We start from the raw sequence: 16610 nt of genomic DNA, 5'->3' as shown, positions 1-16610 counted from the left end.
AAAGTATATAGAAGATAACATTTTAAATGTTGCTCCATATAAATAACATAATGATTTTAAACATAGAGGAATTAGGTTAATGCTTAAATGATGTTTTGAGGGACAAGTCATTTTATAGAAAAATATATAAATTTTATGTTACAGTGACTTGTGAAACTAGTCTACTTAAAGAGAATCTGTTACCAGGTTTTTATTACCTCATCTAAGTGCAGCATGAAGTAGGCAAGAAGACTCTGAATCTAACAATGTATTACTTAGATTACTGGGTGCAGCCATTCTGACACAATTCATAATTTTAGTTTTAGCAAAGCAACAGAGCTTAAAAAGCTGATTCCGCCCACACCAGGCTTTCAGTGCACATTTCTACAGACAGAAGCTACTAATTACAGAGAGGGGCAAGTCGTACTTCAGCTTTCGTGCTCCTCAGACTAATAATAAAGCTGCTGAAGCTTAAACTAACATTGCAGGTAAACAAAAACACACTTATTTTATCAGGTTACCAATCTGTAATGTCTTACATACAGGGCATTAACTATATGACTCATTGGGCGGCATGGTGGCTCAGTGGTTAGCACAGCAGTCTTGCCGCACTGGTGTTCCTGGTTCCTATCCCACCAAGGACAACATCTGCAAAGAATTTGAATGTTCTCTACATGTTTGTGTGGGTTTCCTCCATTTTCCTCCCACAGTGCAAAGACATACTGATAGGGAATTTAGATTGTGAGCCCCAATGGGGACAGTGTTGGTGATGTATATAAAGCACTGTGGAATGAATGGCACTATATAAAAATAAAGATTATTATTATTTTTAACTATAACTATTTAACGAGACTTCCCCAAAATAGGCCATTATCACCTTTAGTGATACATGAGCACTACCATACTTGTAACAAGCAGTTTGACGCTCGGACTGGCTCAACTCATATATCAAGTATAATGGAAGTCAAAGGGAAACTTAAGCATTTTTCAGGAAGATCTTCTGTAAAAACGCTCAAGTTCCCCATTTACGTCAATTATATTTGTACACGACTTGAGCCCATCCAAGCTTCTGACTGCTCATTGTGAGTACCAAGCACCCAAACATGGTAGTGCTCGCTCATCTTCTTCTCACATGATAGGAAATAAATGTCTAATCAATAATGACCCCAGCGCTCAGACACCCACGTTTCATGAGAACACAGTTTGTTTCTTCTCTCTACATAACCACAATTGAGGAAGATATTGATTAAAGTAGCAGTAATCACCACCCCTAGTTTTTCCTCCTATAGCCTCATACGTTCCCAGTTCATACCCTACGCCAGAGTTCCCCAACTCCAGTCCTCGAGGGCCACCAACAGTGCATGTTTTCAGGATTTCCTTAGCATTGCATGGGTGTTGGAATCATCAACTGTGCAGGTGATTAAATTATCACATGTGTAATACTAAGGAAATCCTGAAAACATGCACTGTTGGCGGCCCTTGAGGACTGGAATTGGGGACCCATGCCCTACACTGTTTTTGAAAATAAATAAAAACCATTGAAGGAATACACCTTCCACTCAATTCAATGTCAATGACAAGCACTCTACTCAGCTGCCCCAGTGCCTTAGACTTTAAATACAGCATCACAGCATGTGCCCAATAGCTCATCCATTAAAGCTTCCTCTCACAACAATCAAAAAGTAAAAAACAATAGAGGACTTATGACTTCTCCTTCAATAATAATAGGGCCTCTAAGAGATAAGAATTTCTTATTTATGCTGTGGAAAGAATATAAATGGTAGTTGTGTAGAAACATAGAAGAAAATAATAACCATCCCTTTTACTTGAAATATACTCAAATATTTGGAGATCTCCTAACCATTATTTATCTGTGTATAACTGAATACAGATTGATTGGAAAAAAAACGATCTATGAAATCACAAATAAATTCTTATACAGTGTGTCCACCCATATCCTGTCCACTGCCATTAACTTGAGAATGGCGGCAGCTATAGGCATAGAAGTGGTGTCTAGGTATAGTAAAGTATCCATGCGTTACACAATGAAACCACCTACAGGGCCACCTGGTGGAAAACAACTATACCTAGACACCACTTCTACGCCTATAGCTGTCTCAAGTTCTCAAGTTAATGGCGGTGGACAGGATATGGGTGGACACACTGTATACATATTAACTTCATTTGTGATTTAGTCATATTTCAACACCAAATTTAAAAGTATAACTTTATTTAGTAAGTTAAATGCATTTTCTAAATGAATAAATTAAATGTCATTATTTTTTTTTAATCAGTTTTAGATAGTTTACCTCCAACACATTACAAGGAGAAAATGAGCACTATCCTTCAGTGGATCCAGCAGTCTGAAACCAAACTCGCTTTACCTCAGGTCACTGTTACTGAATGTGAAATTATGGAACACAGACTCAGGGAGCTAAAGGTTTGTATGTCAACTATCTGGGCAAACGCTCTCATTATGTCATTTGCTGTGCCTATTGTGTTCTATCATTTTTTCTTACAGCACCATGATACAACTACATGAACAAAAATATTAACTTAGAAGCTTAAGCATGTCATCTAAACCACTACTACACTGTACATAAAACAAACAAAAATCTAATTCACAGTTGAAGTGGTGTATATGTATTGGGAACCAGAAGAAGTGGAAACTTTCTCTCAGCAAAAGATATGAAAATGCTACCTTGCTACCTCTCCTATTGCAACTGTCCTGGACTGATTTTTTTTTTGGCCTTTGCTCCTTTGTATCAATTGTTATGGTTACTATTTTAAAGTTTTCTATATTTATCATTTAAACAATTTATATCTATATATCTAGGTTGATTTTTAAGTGTTTTTGTATGTTCAGTACAACTTGTTGAAGGCCATTGGAAAGGCATCAATTAGCTTTCCTTCAACTTACATATCATTTTGTGGTTATATATGGAAACCATTTTTTTCTGTTAGGACAAGAAAAAACCTCTGGCCTTTGTGAAGGGTCACACAAATCTTGAATGCTGGCAGACGTGGCTGTGAATGTTTTTGTCTCCATTGCATTCCTCCTAGTTTGACCAACAGTGGCTGATCTGGAGACCTCTTGTGTCTCAACCCAAATTTGCTTTTCCGGAAAAAGGGTTTCCACAACAAACAATGTTCTAAATAAATTGTGCATTTCCTGATAACAGTTTGGCAAAGGCAGTGTTCCCGAGCACTAATAGAAGCATTAAAAAGATGCCAAACAAATGTCCTGCCCCATTCTCAACATGTTTGGAATAAATTTGAACAGCAACCATGATCTTGATTATACCACTAGAATTAGTGGTCAACCTTAATAATACTCTAGTAGCTGATTAGACATAAATACTTGCAGTTATATTTAGCAGAAACTATAGATACGTTCTTTGTACTTAATATATATCTGTCATAGAAAATTTGAGGTTGCTGTACCATGTTGACTATGGTATTGGACTTATATGTTCAATGAGATTATAATGATTGTATGATCTGGTCTCCACATGTTAGCTTTGTAGTATACAGTATATGTATATTTTTCTCACACTTATATGAAAAGTTATTTTATTATGTAATGTTACATTTTATTCTTTGTTTTTTAACCAGGCCTTACAAAGTTCCCTGCAGGAACATCAAACTGATATGAATTATCTCAGCAAAACTGCAGAGGAGTTATCTAGCAAAGCACCTGCTGATGTTAAACAAAAGTATTGGGCAGAAATTGACCAAGCCCAAAGCCGTTGGAATTTTTTATCTTCTCAGATAGCAGGGCAATGCCAAAAATTAGACGAATTACTCAACAAACATAGACAGTTCCAGGTATGTCTTGCTATTTATCCCATATCATATTAATGATAATTTGATTATATTTCTTATATTGCTTTAGAAGAAATACTTTTAAGGTTAAAAGTTCTATGCTTGTAATAGGAAAACTTAATGGACATAGACTAAAGGCCAAATTAATTTTATGGGTATCTAATTCAGTAACTTTATGACATAGGACCTGATACATCAAGATCGGTATTTCACATCAGTCTTGATGATGTGGCATGGTGGAGTCAGAGGAGCCTATATATACATCACAGCAAGCCATGAATTAGACAGCGCTATACTTTTTCATGTCATGTACCCCCCAGCTACATCCATTTACATAAGGCTGATTGAAATTGACATCAAAGTGGCAAAGGTTGCAAAAATTTTGTGAAGCCTTGCTTTGAGCAAACATTTTGCTTCTTTTCAAATTATTTTATGACAGTTTTCTGGACTGAAAGCTTTGCTGAATTGGGGCCATAAATTCCAATGTGTATGGGGTCACAGATATAAATAAAATCAGCAGATATAGAACTGATTTCACAGTAGTTCCGAACACATCAAAAATCAGTGATATGGAATGTAGATAGCTCATACCCAATATGATCTATATATTTCTTATGTAAGTAACTCTAAATATAGACCAGTTTTCTGTTATGGTTTACAACAAATGTAAGCTCCATAAAAGTGTTAAAGGAACTATGTCAGCACAGAATGTTAAAACCAAGTACAGGCAATAGTGCATTGTGACATGACTAATCATTTAAATACACCTTCTCTCCTGCTGGTTTTCCATCTATAGCCCCTGTCACACATGTTGTTAGCAAGATCGCTGAAATTTCACAGGTTTTGTGACGCAACAGCGACCTCGCTAGCAATCTCACTATGTGTGACACATAGGAGCGACCGCCCCCCCACTGCGATATCATGGATCTAACCTGAACGTACTGGTTCATTTTTTGATTGTTGGTGTCCCGCTGGGCAGCATGCATTTTTTTGCTTAATCTTTTCTACGCCCATCAGAATAGGATCCCTTTAAAGATAAAAGTGGCCAGTTTCACTTGGTCTGTGTTCACAGACCATACGTTGATCATAATCCCAAGTCTGACAACTAGGGCTCCTGACCATAGCTAATTGCCTCAAGCACCTATATAAGGCTGTTGATTTCATTGTGCGAAATTGACCTTTCTTGTGGTAAATTACAAATGGATTAATGACATTCATTTTTACAACTTTCAATCATCTTCAGTATATATGCATGTTCATGCAGCTCGTCAACCCATCTCATCCAAAATGTTAAACTTGAACAAACTATGGCTTGTATAATGATTTATTTGCTAATTACATCTATCAGCCTCATTAACCCCTTATTGCAAATGGACGTAGCAGTACATATGTGCTGTAGCTCACAAGTGTGAAGATGGTTCAGGAACTCAAATTTCTAAACATAGTATAGATACTCACTGTTCACTGACAAGAAAAAGGGTAACAATGTTTAGAACGTTTTACTTTTAGGCTCCATATCTCACCATCCACTACAGCTTCGAATGTGAGACTAATTTTATTTTATAGACATTCATTTTGTCTATCCCATATATAAATTTGACTTGCAAATATTTAGCATATGCTTAGTTATGCAATTTCTTATCATGTCACTGTATTGTTACTGTTTTGATCCTGGTGGTGGAGAAATCTTTTTTTTCTGTATACTGTAAACCTGGGCTCACGTTCCCTAATAGCTCAGTATGTAATTTGGTTGATACCCAAGTGAAAGGTCACTGGTTTGAATCAAGGAACAACAATGAAAAAAATTTGAAAAAAACCAAAACATTCAGCTCATCAATTGTGATCACTCGGTCAAGAAAAACTGCATCATGTGACCGCTATTACAGTTTGAAGAATACAAAACAAAGTATATGCATCCGTTCAAAAGCCAAGAAATTAATGTCCAGGCATAATATTGGAATCAACAATTCAGCTCATCACAAGGTTTATCAGTTCTGGTAAGGCAAATAAGGCAGTGGAAATGACTCGTGTGAGGAGCTGGCTCAGATTTAAGACTATTGGACCAATGGATATAGCGCAAACCCCACAGCTCTAAGGGATTCTGACCTTTTACAGAACAGGGCGCTGGTTATGTCAATTTTATTGTTGTGTTTTATTAGAGATTGCTTACTCATCAGTTTAAGAAACACAGTTTAAAGGGGGAAGGGGTTGGAAATATGTGCTCTCCTTAATACTTGTAGTTACATGAAACAAATGTTTAAAGGGGGGAGATGTGATCACCTCTCCTCATCTAGGGAGTGGATCCCAAACAAGGTAGAAAAGAAAGGAGACACATGTAAGGATGTAATTGGTGCTGTGTTGTGGAGGGACAATGATCTGTTTCTGTGTACAGCTCCTGGTGTCCATGAGTAAACTATAGAGATTGGAGCTCTATACCCATGCTACGGTTGTGATATCACTCATCTGGATTGAGGAAATATTTTAAGTGCTATTGATGCTGGAGCTGGATAAATGTTGTAATAGCCATCATCTGGAGGAGCATATGTGACGCCCTGGCAAAACCAGGTAGACACAAATGTAGTTCACCCTCCTTGAAACCACCAAAAATCCACAGTCCGGAGGCTGTGCACAGACGGGGTACATGGACCCCTAAGACGAGGAAGGTTGCATGCCCCTTGTTAATCAACCAGCAGAGGACGAGGTTTCAGGCCTTGTTCTCCAGAAGAAAAAACAAAAAGCCAGCACTAAATGTGCACTTCAGCACTAAAAATTCCAAACTGTACTTATTATAAAAATTTTGAGATTTTTGGCAAAAAATTGCAATTTCTTAAGCTACCTCGCCACGTCACGGCAAATCTCATTTGAGGCAGTCCTACACTAAAATATTTTTATAAAATGTGCCATACGGCCTCACATATGAATAGTAGAACTGCTCTTAGCAGCACTCACCTGGTCTATTTCAATCCCGTACCCATAACTGAGTTATGGCTGTGGGCGGGACAGGTCCAAGCAAATGCTGCATGAACTAAATAGCCTGTGGACAAGGCCTGATGACTGAATGTGAACAGTCACCAACCGCCAAAATCTAGACAGGTGGAATACATCCCAAATTGGGGTGCATAGCAAGGTGGGGGTCAGCCACCGACCAATTCAATGAATAAAAAACAAAAAGCCAGCACTAAATGTGCACTTCAGCATTAAAAATTCCAAACTGTACTTATTATAAAAATTTTGAGATTTTTGGCAAAAAATTGCAATTTCTTGAGCTACCTCGCCACGTCACAGCAAATCTCATTTGAGGCAGTCCTACACTAAAATATTTTTATTAAATGTGCCATACGGCCTCACATATGAATAGTAGAACTGCTCTTAGCAGCACTCACCTGGTCTATTTCAATCCCGTACCCATGACTGAGTCATGGCTGTGGGCGGGACAGGTCCAAGCAAATGCTGCATGAAGTAAATAGCCTGTGGACAAGGCCTGATGACTGAATGTGAACAGTCACCAACCGACAAAATCTAGACAGGTGGAATACATCACAAATTGGGGTGCATAGCAAGGTGGGGGTCAGCCACCGACCAATTCAATGAAGAAAAAACAAAAAGCCAGCACTAAATGTGCACTTCAGCACTAAAAATTCCAAACTGTACTTATTATAAAAATTTTGAGATTTTTAGCAAAAAATTGCAATTTCTTGAGCTACCTCACCGCGTCACGGCAAATCTCATTTGAGGCAGTCCTACACTAAAATATTTTTATAAAATGTGCCATACGGCCTCACATATGAATAGTAGAACTGCTCTTAGCAGCACTCACCTGGTCTATTTCAATCTCGTACCCATAACTGAGTTATGGCTGTGGGCGGGACAGGTCCAAGCAAATGCTGCATGAAGTAAATAGCCTGTGGACAAGGCCTGATGACTGAATGTGAACAGTCACCAACCGACAAAATCTAGACAGGTGGAATACATCCCAAATTGGGGTGCATAGCAAGGTGGGGGTCAGCCACCGACCAATTCAATGAAGAAAAAACAAAAAGCCAGCACTAAATGTGCACTTCAGCACTAAAAATTCCGAACTGTACTTATTATAAAAATTTTGAGATTTTTGGCAAAAAATTGCAATTTCTTGAGCTACCTCACCGCGTCACGGCAAATCTCATTTGAGGCAGTCCTACACTAAAATATTTTTATAAAATGTGCCATACGGCCTCACATATGAATAGTAGAACTGCTCTTAGCAGCACTCACCTGGTCTATTTCAATCCCGTACCCATAACTGAGTTATGGCTGTGGGCGGGACAGGTCCAAGCAAATGCTGCATGAAGTAAATAGCCTGTGGACAAGGCCTGATGACTGAATGTGAACAGTCACCAACCGACAAAATCTAGACAGGTGGAATACATCCCAAATTGGGGTGCATAGCAAGGTGGGGGTCAGCCACCGACCAATTCAATGAAGAAAAAACAAAAAGCCAGCACTAAATGTGCACTTCAGCACTAAAAATTCCGAACTGTACTTATTATAAAAATTTTGAGATTTTTGGCAAAAAATTGCAATTTCTTGAGCTACCTCGCCACGTCACGGCAAATCTCATTTGAGGCAGTCCTACACTAAAATATTTTTATAATATGTGCCATACGGCCTCACATATGAATAGTAGAACTGCTCTTAGCAGCACTCACCTGGTCTATTTCAATCCCGTACCCATGACTGAGTCATGGCTGTGGGTGGAATAGGTCCAAGCAAATGCTGCATGAAGTAAATAGCCTTTGGACAAGGCCTGATGACTGAATGTGAACAGTCACCAACCGCCAAAATCTAGACAGGTGGAATACATCCCAAATTGTGGTGCATAGCAAGGTGGGGGTCAGCCACCGACCAATTCAATGAAGAAAAAACAAAAAGCCAGCACTAAATGTGCACTTCAGCACTAAAAATTCCAAACTGTACTTATAAAAATTTTAAGATTTTTGGCAAAAAATTGCAATTTCTTGAGCTACCTCGCCACGTCACGGCAAATCTCATTTGAGGCAGTCCTACACTAAAATATTTTTATAAAATGTGCCATACGGCCTCACATATAAATGTGAGGCCGTATGGCAGAAGAACTTTTACCCGGACACTATGGACACCCACAGGAACTCGGGATGGTGTGACATCTGTACTAGCGGTGGTAATGAGGGTCGGTTCAGGTGTTTTGGGTGGCGGGTGAAAGGGAAGAGGGAGATGATGTTCATTTGTTCTTTGCAAAGTTTAAGTGATGTGACTCCCTTATGGGACGAAAGGTTTTAAAATGTTTTTCTAATGTTTTAAGTTTGTTACATTTTTCAATTGCAGTAGCAGAAAAATAAACATCAGTGGCCGGAAAGCCCGAGGACGGGCTGTATTCAACCAAGGGGGGAGTGTGACGCCCTGGCAAAACCAGGTAGTCACAAATGTAGTTCACCCTCCTTGATACCACCAAAAATTCACACTCAGGTATAACACACAGCCATTAAAGCCTAGCCACCCCCTCATGATAATAAAGGCACACCAGTGGGTGGGATCAGATGAATGAGAACGCCCACCTAGGGGTTCTGAGGTGTCAGGGGTGGGAACAGTGGAGTTTCAGTTTAGTTTTAGTTGTGGTCTGAGTAAGAGAGGGGACAGTGGAAGTCTTGTGCTGACAGTTGAAGTGAAGTGGAGTCAGGGGTAGGGGACCCTGGACTACCCGGCTAGGTGGCAGACAGTGAACAGGGCCACAGATGACGGATATCCGGCTGCGGGAGACCTAAAATGGACCGGGGCAGGGTTGTAACCTGCCAGTGCCGATGTGAATCCGGTCCGGAGGCCGTGCACAGACGGGGTGCCTGTACCCTAGGACGAGGAAGGTTGCATGCCACTTGTTAATCAACCAGCAGAGGTTGAGGTTTCAGGCCTTTTTTTCCAGAAGCCCAGAGAGCAAAACGGAAGCCCAACGCTGTTGATAGGGTGTCCGTCAGAACCCACAGAAATCCCAAGGGTCAGATTTCACTGGTCACAGCTCCCAACACATACACAGTACCGGGAGTGGACTTCCTCATTCCATGCAGAGTCGTCCGACAGAAGACAAACACAGAGTGCAGTAGGAAGGGACCCCTGTTTGCTACACTCAGGTTTGGGATCTGAATACACCCACCAAAGGCGGCTGGCCACTGGCAACTTGGTTTACCACTGGACTCGTGTGTAATTACTGAACTGTGAGTACACCATTGATCCCCGGTCCAACCTGGCATGCCATCTCCAGCAGCTACTACTCCCATGTATCGACACAGGGACCCGGGACTACACCTCCACTACCCGTGGAGGGGATCCCATTTTGCTGCCCCGCTCCATCAGCCCCGGGCGCCCCATCACCAGGCAGAGGCTGTGTCACCATCCCTCACCGCAACCCACTGGGGGCGTCACCAACACATCAAATTCCCTGTGAATATCCCCTTCCGATGGTTGTGAAGACGGACGGCCGTGCGAGCCTGGGTCCGGTCACCACTCGAGCCGCAGCAGCAAACCCGGATGCGAGCGGCCCCAAAAGCGGCAGCGGCCCCCGCCCGCAACACATAAGGACTATGGTTGCTGTAAGACCTATAAAATAAATAAAAGCTGTTGCATCATAAACCTGCCTATGTGATTAATAAAACCCACAACATGAGATCATCACAGACTGTATGCATCGTAATATTGAGGTCAAAGATGACCATACAAGCTTTGTGTGATGCACATTAAACAGGTCTAGAATGGGGTCCGAAAAAAGGTAACAAAGCCTTGATTTCAATATTGTCATAAGAAACATTGGCTGTAGTCTGCAAAAAAGCATTAAAAATTTACAATGGAAGATTGGAAACGCATGATTTGAAGCAATGAGACAAAAGTCCGTAGACTAGGCTCTTATGGGTCTGGAAGAAAAAAGGAAAAAACAGGCGAACAATTTGAGAAATTGAAGAAACTGTCAAGTTTTGGTGTAAAAAGCCTGATGACATAGGGTTCTTTAACAGCTGAAGGTGTTGGATACCTGACCAGGATTGATGGTGGTCCCAATGCTGAGCTATATTTGAGTATATTACAAGATGAGTTACTTTGTACACTCAAATACAATGTTTATGATAAGGACAGCCTAGTGTTCCAGCAGGACAACAACCCAAAGTATATATCGAGAATGGAGAAGAAATGGTTCAATTACAAAGAAATAGAAGTACAAAATTGGCCCCCACAGTCCCCAGACCTCAACCCAATTGAACACTTGTGGGTAGAGTTGAAGAAAAAGCTGTACACATACCCAAGTGAATCCACTAGTATGTACCAATATTTGGAACCTGGAAAAGAGACTTGGGATCAGATTTTGGTCTAGTTATGCTTGAATCTGATGGAGAGCATGCCCAGAAGTACTCAGGGAGGGTTGAATGCCAAAGATGGATTTACAAAATACTAATAAAATAAAAATTAGCATTAAGATTTCTAGGAGAAACCAGTAGCAATGCAGTGATATGGCAAGAATCCGCATAACAAATCATATGCTAAATAATTGCAAGTCAAATTTCTGTATAAGATAGCCAAGAAAATGTTGTATAAAATGATGGTGAGATATGGAGCCTGAAAGTCAAAAGTTTAAAACATTATCACCCTTTTGCTCTTCAGTGTAAACACACTGTGGATCAGCAAACTGAATGAACTCAACTATTGCTGTAAACAGTAAAAACATAAGGTAGTTAGCCATCATTTTTAATAAAAGACCACAAAAAGTAATCTAACCACTAGAGATGAGCCACCCCGCTAGTGTTCGAGTTCGGTTCGTCGAACAGCGGATGTGTTCGGCGAACATTCGCAGAACACCTTCGAACCCCATTGAAAACAATGGCAGGCAAACACAAACACATACAAACACATTATACATGTACACATACAGTTAATAAACATTGACATTATACTTACAGGTCCCCGCGATGCCGCTTCTCATTCCGATCATCACTGCATCCTCCCGGTAACCAGCACTCATGATAGGGCCTTCCGTGACGTCGTCATAGCATGTGACCAGTCACGTGTGTATTATCTCATTGGCTACAGACTGGTCACATGGCTAGACGTCATGCTAGGTCTTGTCAGTGCATCTCTCCGGTATGCGGTGCTCCAGCGAGATGCTTAGGCACATGCTTGGCTCTTCGGTGCCGGGAGTCAGGTGATCGGTTCAACGGTGGCAGTGGTGACGTCACCGCTTACAACCCGCAGCCTCTGCTCACTCAATGAGTGATTAGACTGCATGGGAGCAGCAGCGTCTTCCTCCCATGCAGTGCTGTCTGATGTAGCAAAGCTGCATGGGTTGAATGAGCAAGAAGACAGAAGACCAGGATCATGGAGGGGTGAGAGGGAGTAATAAACATGAAGTGTCTCTAAGTGTGTCTGTGTATTTATTTCTATTAAAGCATTTTTTCTCTGTGTGGTGTCTTTTTTTTAACCCTTTATTGGAGATTCTTAATGGCCGGGTCAAACTTGACTGACATTAAGAATCTCTGGCTTAATACTAGCTAGTAAAACAAAGCTAGTATTAACCCTTATTACCCAGTGAGCCACCCATCACCAGGGCAGCTGGAAGAGTTGGATACAGCGCCAGATGATGGCGCTTCTATGAAAGCGCCATTTTCTGGGGCGGCTGTGGACTGCAATTCGCAGCAGAGGGGCCCAAAAAGCTTGGGCCAACCTGTGCTGTGGATTCCAATCCCCAGCTGCCTAGTTGTACCTGGCTAGGCACAAAAATGTGGCGAAGCCCATGTCATTGTTTTTTTAATTATATCATGAAATTCGTGAAATAATTAAAAAAAAGGGATTCCCTATATTTTTGGTTCCCAGCCGGGTACAAATAGGCAGCTGGGGGTTGGGGGCATCCCGTAGGTGTCTGCTGTACCTTGCTAGACACAAAAATATGGCGAAGCCCATGTCATTTTTTGTGAGGGCACAAAACTCCTGCATACAGTCCTGGATGGAGTATGCTGAGCCTTGTAGTTCTGCAGCTGCTGTCTGCTCTCCTCCATACAGACAGACAGAAGAAAGCAGCTGCAGAACTACAAGGCTCAGCATACTCCCTCCAGGACTGTATGCAGGAGTTTTTTGCCCCCCAAAAAATGACGTGGGCTTTGCCATATTTTTGTATGCTAGCCAGGTACAGCAGGCAGCTACGGGCTGCCCCTAACTCCCAGCTGCTTATTTGTACCCGGCTGGGAACCAAAAATATAGGGAAATCCTTTTTTTTAATTATTTCACGAATTTCATGAAATAATAAAAAAAAATGACGTGGGTTTCGCCCAATTTTTGTGTCCCGCCAGGTACAACTAGGCAGCTGGGGATTGGAATCCGCAGCACAGGGTACCCAAGCTTTCTGGGCATCTTTGCTGCAAATTGCAGACCGCAGTCACCCCAGAAAATGGCGCTTTCATAGAAGCACCGTCTTCTGGCACAGTATCCAACTTTTCCAGCTGCCCTGGTGACGGGTGGCTGGCTGGGTAATAATGGGGTTAGGGCAAGCTGTATATTATCAACTGGCCCTAAGCCCAAAATTCATGGTGTCATGCCAATAGTAGACATGGCCACCATGAACTTCTAGTAAAGATAAAAAAAAAACACAACACAAAAAAAAATATTTTTATTAGAAATAAAACACAACACAATTAGTGACTCCATCTTTATTGAAATAAAGAACCCCCCTCCGCAGTAATCCTGGGTCAAGGGTCCCGCGCCGTCCAACCCGGATCCAATATCATCTGATCGGTTTGCTGGAAGGCAAAGCGATCAGATGATGTGTCAGGTTCAAGGGCCTGAATCACATGACACAGCAGCTGATTGTATAAACGGCTTTTGTACAATCAGCTGATGCATCAGTGCAAAAAAAAACCCCTACACACTTCTGTGCAGACTACTGTCCATCAGCATCAGCTGATAGTTTAGCCGGCCGGACGGTAAAAAGCCGGCCTCACGGCTCGACTTATAGTGTCAGTTGATTCCGTCAGGTGGCCACATCAACTGATCGTCGCCAGGTCTGAGAGAGAGGAGAGAGAGAGAAGAGAGAGAGAGATAGAAGAGAGGAGAGAGAGAGAAGAGAGAGAGGAAAGAGAGAAAAGAAAGCGAGAGAAGAGAGAAAGAAGATAGAGGGAGAAGAGAGAGGAGAGAAAGAGAGGAGAGAGAAAGGAGAGAGAGGAGAGAGAAGAGAGAGGAGAGAGAAAGGAGAGAGAGAGGAGAAAGAGGAGAAAGAGGAGAGAGAGGAGAGAGAGGAGAGAGAAGAGAGAGAGAAGAAAGAGAGAAGAGAGAGAAGAGAGAGAGAAGAGAGCGAGAGACGAAAGCGAGAGAAGAGAGAGAGCAGAGAGAGAGAGGGGAGAGAGAGAAGAGAGAGGAGAGGGAGGAGAGGGAGAGAAGAGAGAGAAAAGAGAGAGAGAAGAGAGAAGAGAGGGAGAACAGAGAGAGGAGAGAGAGAGAAGAGAGTGAGGAGAGAGAGAAGAGAGAGAGAAGAGAAAAGAGAAAGAGAGGAAAGAGGGAGAGAGAAGAGAGAGAAGAGAGGAGAGAGAGAGAGAAAAGAGACACGCAGGCAGTATGCCACTCATAATTATCCTCGCACACACATGCACTACTGCCCCATCATCATCCTTGCACACACAAGTGTTACATCTCGTGGCTCTCCTGAGGCAGTCTCCCATTCCTTGCCTGCCACGAGCACTCCTGCTCAGCAGCGCCGAAGGTCTGCTAGACTGCGCAGTGTGCAGGAGATACCTTCTCAGAGAGGCAGCAGAAGGGTGACACCTAGTGGTTCTCCTGTTACAAGGAGTGAAGCGGTCTCCCATTCCTGGCCTGCCGCAGACTCTCCTGCTCAGCGGCCCCGAAGGTCTGCGAGGCTGCGCAATGTGCAGAGGTTTACTGCTCAGGGAAGCAGTGAGATTCCCGTTATCTCTCCACATTGTGAGACCGAGGATCCCGCCTCTATTTCCCAGAGGCAGGAGGGTGAGCATGTGCAATGCGTGGTGGGTCCTGATTCGCTCACTGACGTCACACGGCTTGATGACAAGGCTGGTGACGTGGTGAATCCTGACTGGCCAGGCTGGGACGTCGTGGACCCTGATTGGGTCAAGTCCGTCATCTCCGCCTCGCGCCCGCCCTCGGGTGGAGCTGCACCTCCTTAAAAGCTCCCCCTGCCATCATGGCGGCACGCGACCGTCCTTCTATGTTTGGATGTCTGGCAGCGTGCTGCCACGCCACTGCTCAGGCATTACTGTCTCTTGTGGGCTTGGCCCTTGCTGCTCCGGCAGTACCTCTTTTGCAGGCCGTGTTCCTGCCTTGCTGCTCTGGCAGTACCCCCGTCAACAGGCCGTGTTCCTGTCCCAGGTGAGCTCCTCAAGTCTCCATTGGACTCACCTGGTTATTGAAAGCACACGTGCGTGGGCACCTCTGTGCTACCCTCGTGCCATATTCTCGTGACTTCCACTGGCACACGTGCGTGGGCACCTCTGTGCTTCCCCGTGCAACAGGTACACCGAGCCGTGAGATCTGTGCCATACAACCCTCACGGGTTAGGGCAGATCTGTGTATATAGATCGTCTGTGACATTCCAGACGATCGCTAGCAGCAACCCGCTCACTCTTCACCCACCATAGCGGCGGTCCCTTACACCGCACAGTGGACCTTGACCGGCGGAAGCAGTCCATTTCCCATCTTGGCACGCTTCCCCGGGTCCCCCTCGTAACATTACGGTCGCGCCAAAGGTCTGGCTATGGCTGAAGAGCAGGAGCAGTTGCTGCGTTATGTGCAGCAGTTGGAGTCACGATTGGCAGCAGTGGAGCAGTCTTCCTCCGATAAGACTACTCTGACGACAGTCGCCACCCAGGCGGCTACCCAGGCTGTGCTATTGGGCGGAAGGTCTCCTCGCCTTGCGCTTCCAGAGCGCTTTAGCGGCAACAGCTCTGAGTGCCGTGGTTTTATAAACCAGGTTACCACCTACTTAGAGCTGTCCGCGACTCTTTACGCTACCGAGAAGGCGAAGGTAGCCTTCGTCTAGTCCCTGCTCACAGGGAGAGCGCTGAAGTGGTCCACGCCGTTGTGGGAGCGCGGAGATCGTGTGGTGAATAACTTAGCAGCTTATCTTGGGGCCATGAGAATGGTGTTCCTCGGGCCTTAAGTCACCCATGATTCCGCGCTGCGCCTCCTACGACTTCGGCAAGGGTCTGCTTCAGTCGGGGACTTTGCTGTACACTTTAGGACACTGGCCGCAGAGCTGGACTGGCCGGATAAGGTCCTTGTCCCTGTGTTTTGGGAGGGCCTGGCAGGGTTTGTCAAAGATGCACTGGCCACACGTGAGGTGCCTGCCACTTTAGAGTCCTTGATTCAGGTTGCCTCTCGCATAGACATCCGCCAGGCGGAGCGAAGGCTCGAGGTCTCTTCAGCACCCACGTCTTCTCGGCCTAAAAAGCGTCTGACTCCCGTCTTCCATCAGACAGGTCTCCCAGCCAGTCCTGTAGGCGACTCCGTGGAGTCAATGGAGGTGTCCAAGGTGGTCTCCTCTGCCCCAGGTTCTCGGTCTTGTGTCATCTGCTTTTCCTGTGGGCAGAGGGGACACATAGCTACCCTATGTCCCAAACCGTCGGGAAAAGACAGCGTCTAGTTTCTATCAGAGGGGGGACTCTAGACGCTACTTCTCCCTCTAGGTTGACTATCAGCGCCCAGTTGCAGTTCGGCACTACTCTCTTCTCTGCCCTGGCTTGCTTGGACTCAGGCGCTGAAGGCAATTTCATCTCGACCTCCCTGGCAACCCGATACTC

The 16610-nt window shown here is 43.7% G+C and overlaps 1 protein-coding gene across 9 annotated transcripts in view; it reads left to right on the top strand.

The window, feature by feature from the left end:
- Positions 1–16610, top strand: part of DMD (dystrophin) — a 4177531-nt gene that overhangs the window by 1675309 nt on the left and 2485612 nt on the right. For all 9 annotated transcript variants that reach the window (XM_075336500.1, XM_075336497.1, XM_075336505.1 and 6 more), the window contains 2 exons: positions 2274–2419; positions 3595–3807. In XM_075336500.1, the coding sequence (XP_075192615.1) occupies positions 2274–2419; positions 3595–3807 (359 nt within the window). The remainder of the gene's footprint in view (positions 1–2273; positions 2420–3594; positions 3808–16610) is intronic.

This window comes from Anomaloglossus baeobatrachus, chromosome 2 (assembly GCF_048569485.1).
Source record: "Anomaloglossus baeobatrachus isolate aAnoBae1 chromosome 2, aAnoBae1.hap1, whole genome shotgun sequence".
Classification (NCBI taxonomy): Eukaryota; Metazoa; Chordata; class Amphibia; order Anura; family Aromobatidae; genus Anomaloglossus; species Anomaloglossus baeobatrachus.
The sequence above is the reverse complement of the archived record's forward strand: the minus strand, read 5'-3'. Positions and strand labels throughout refer to the sequence as shown.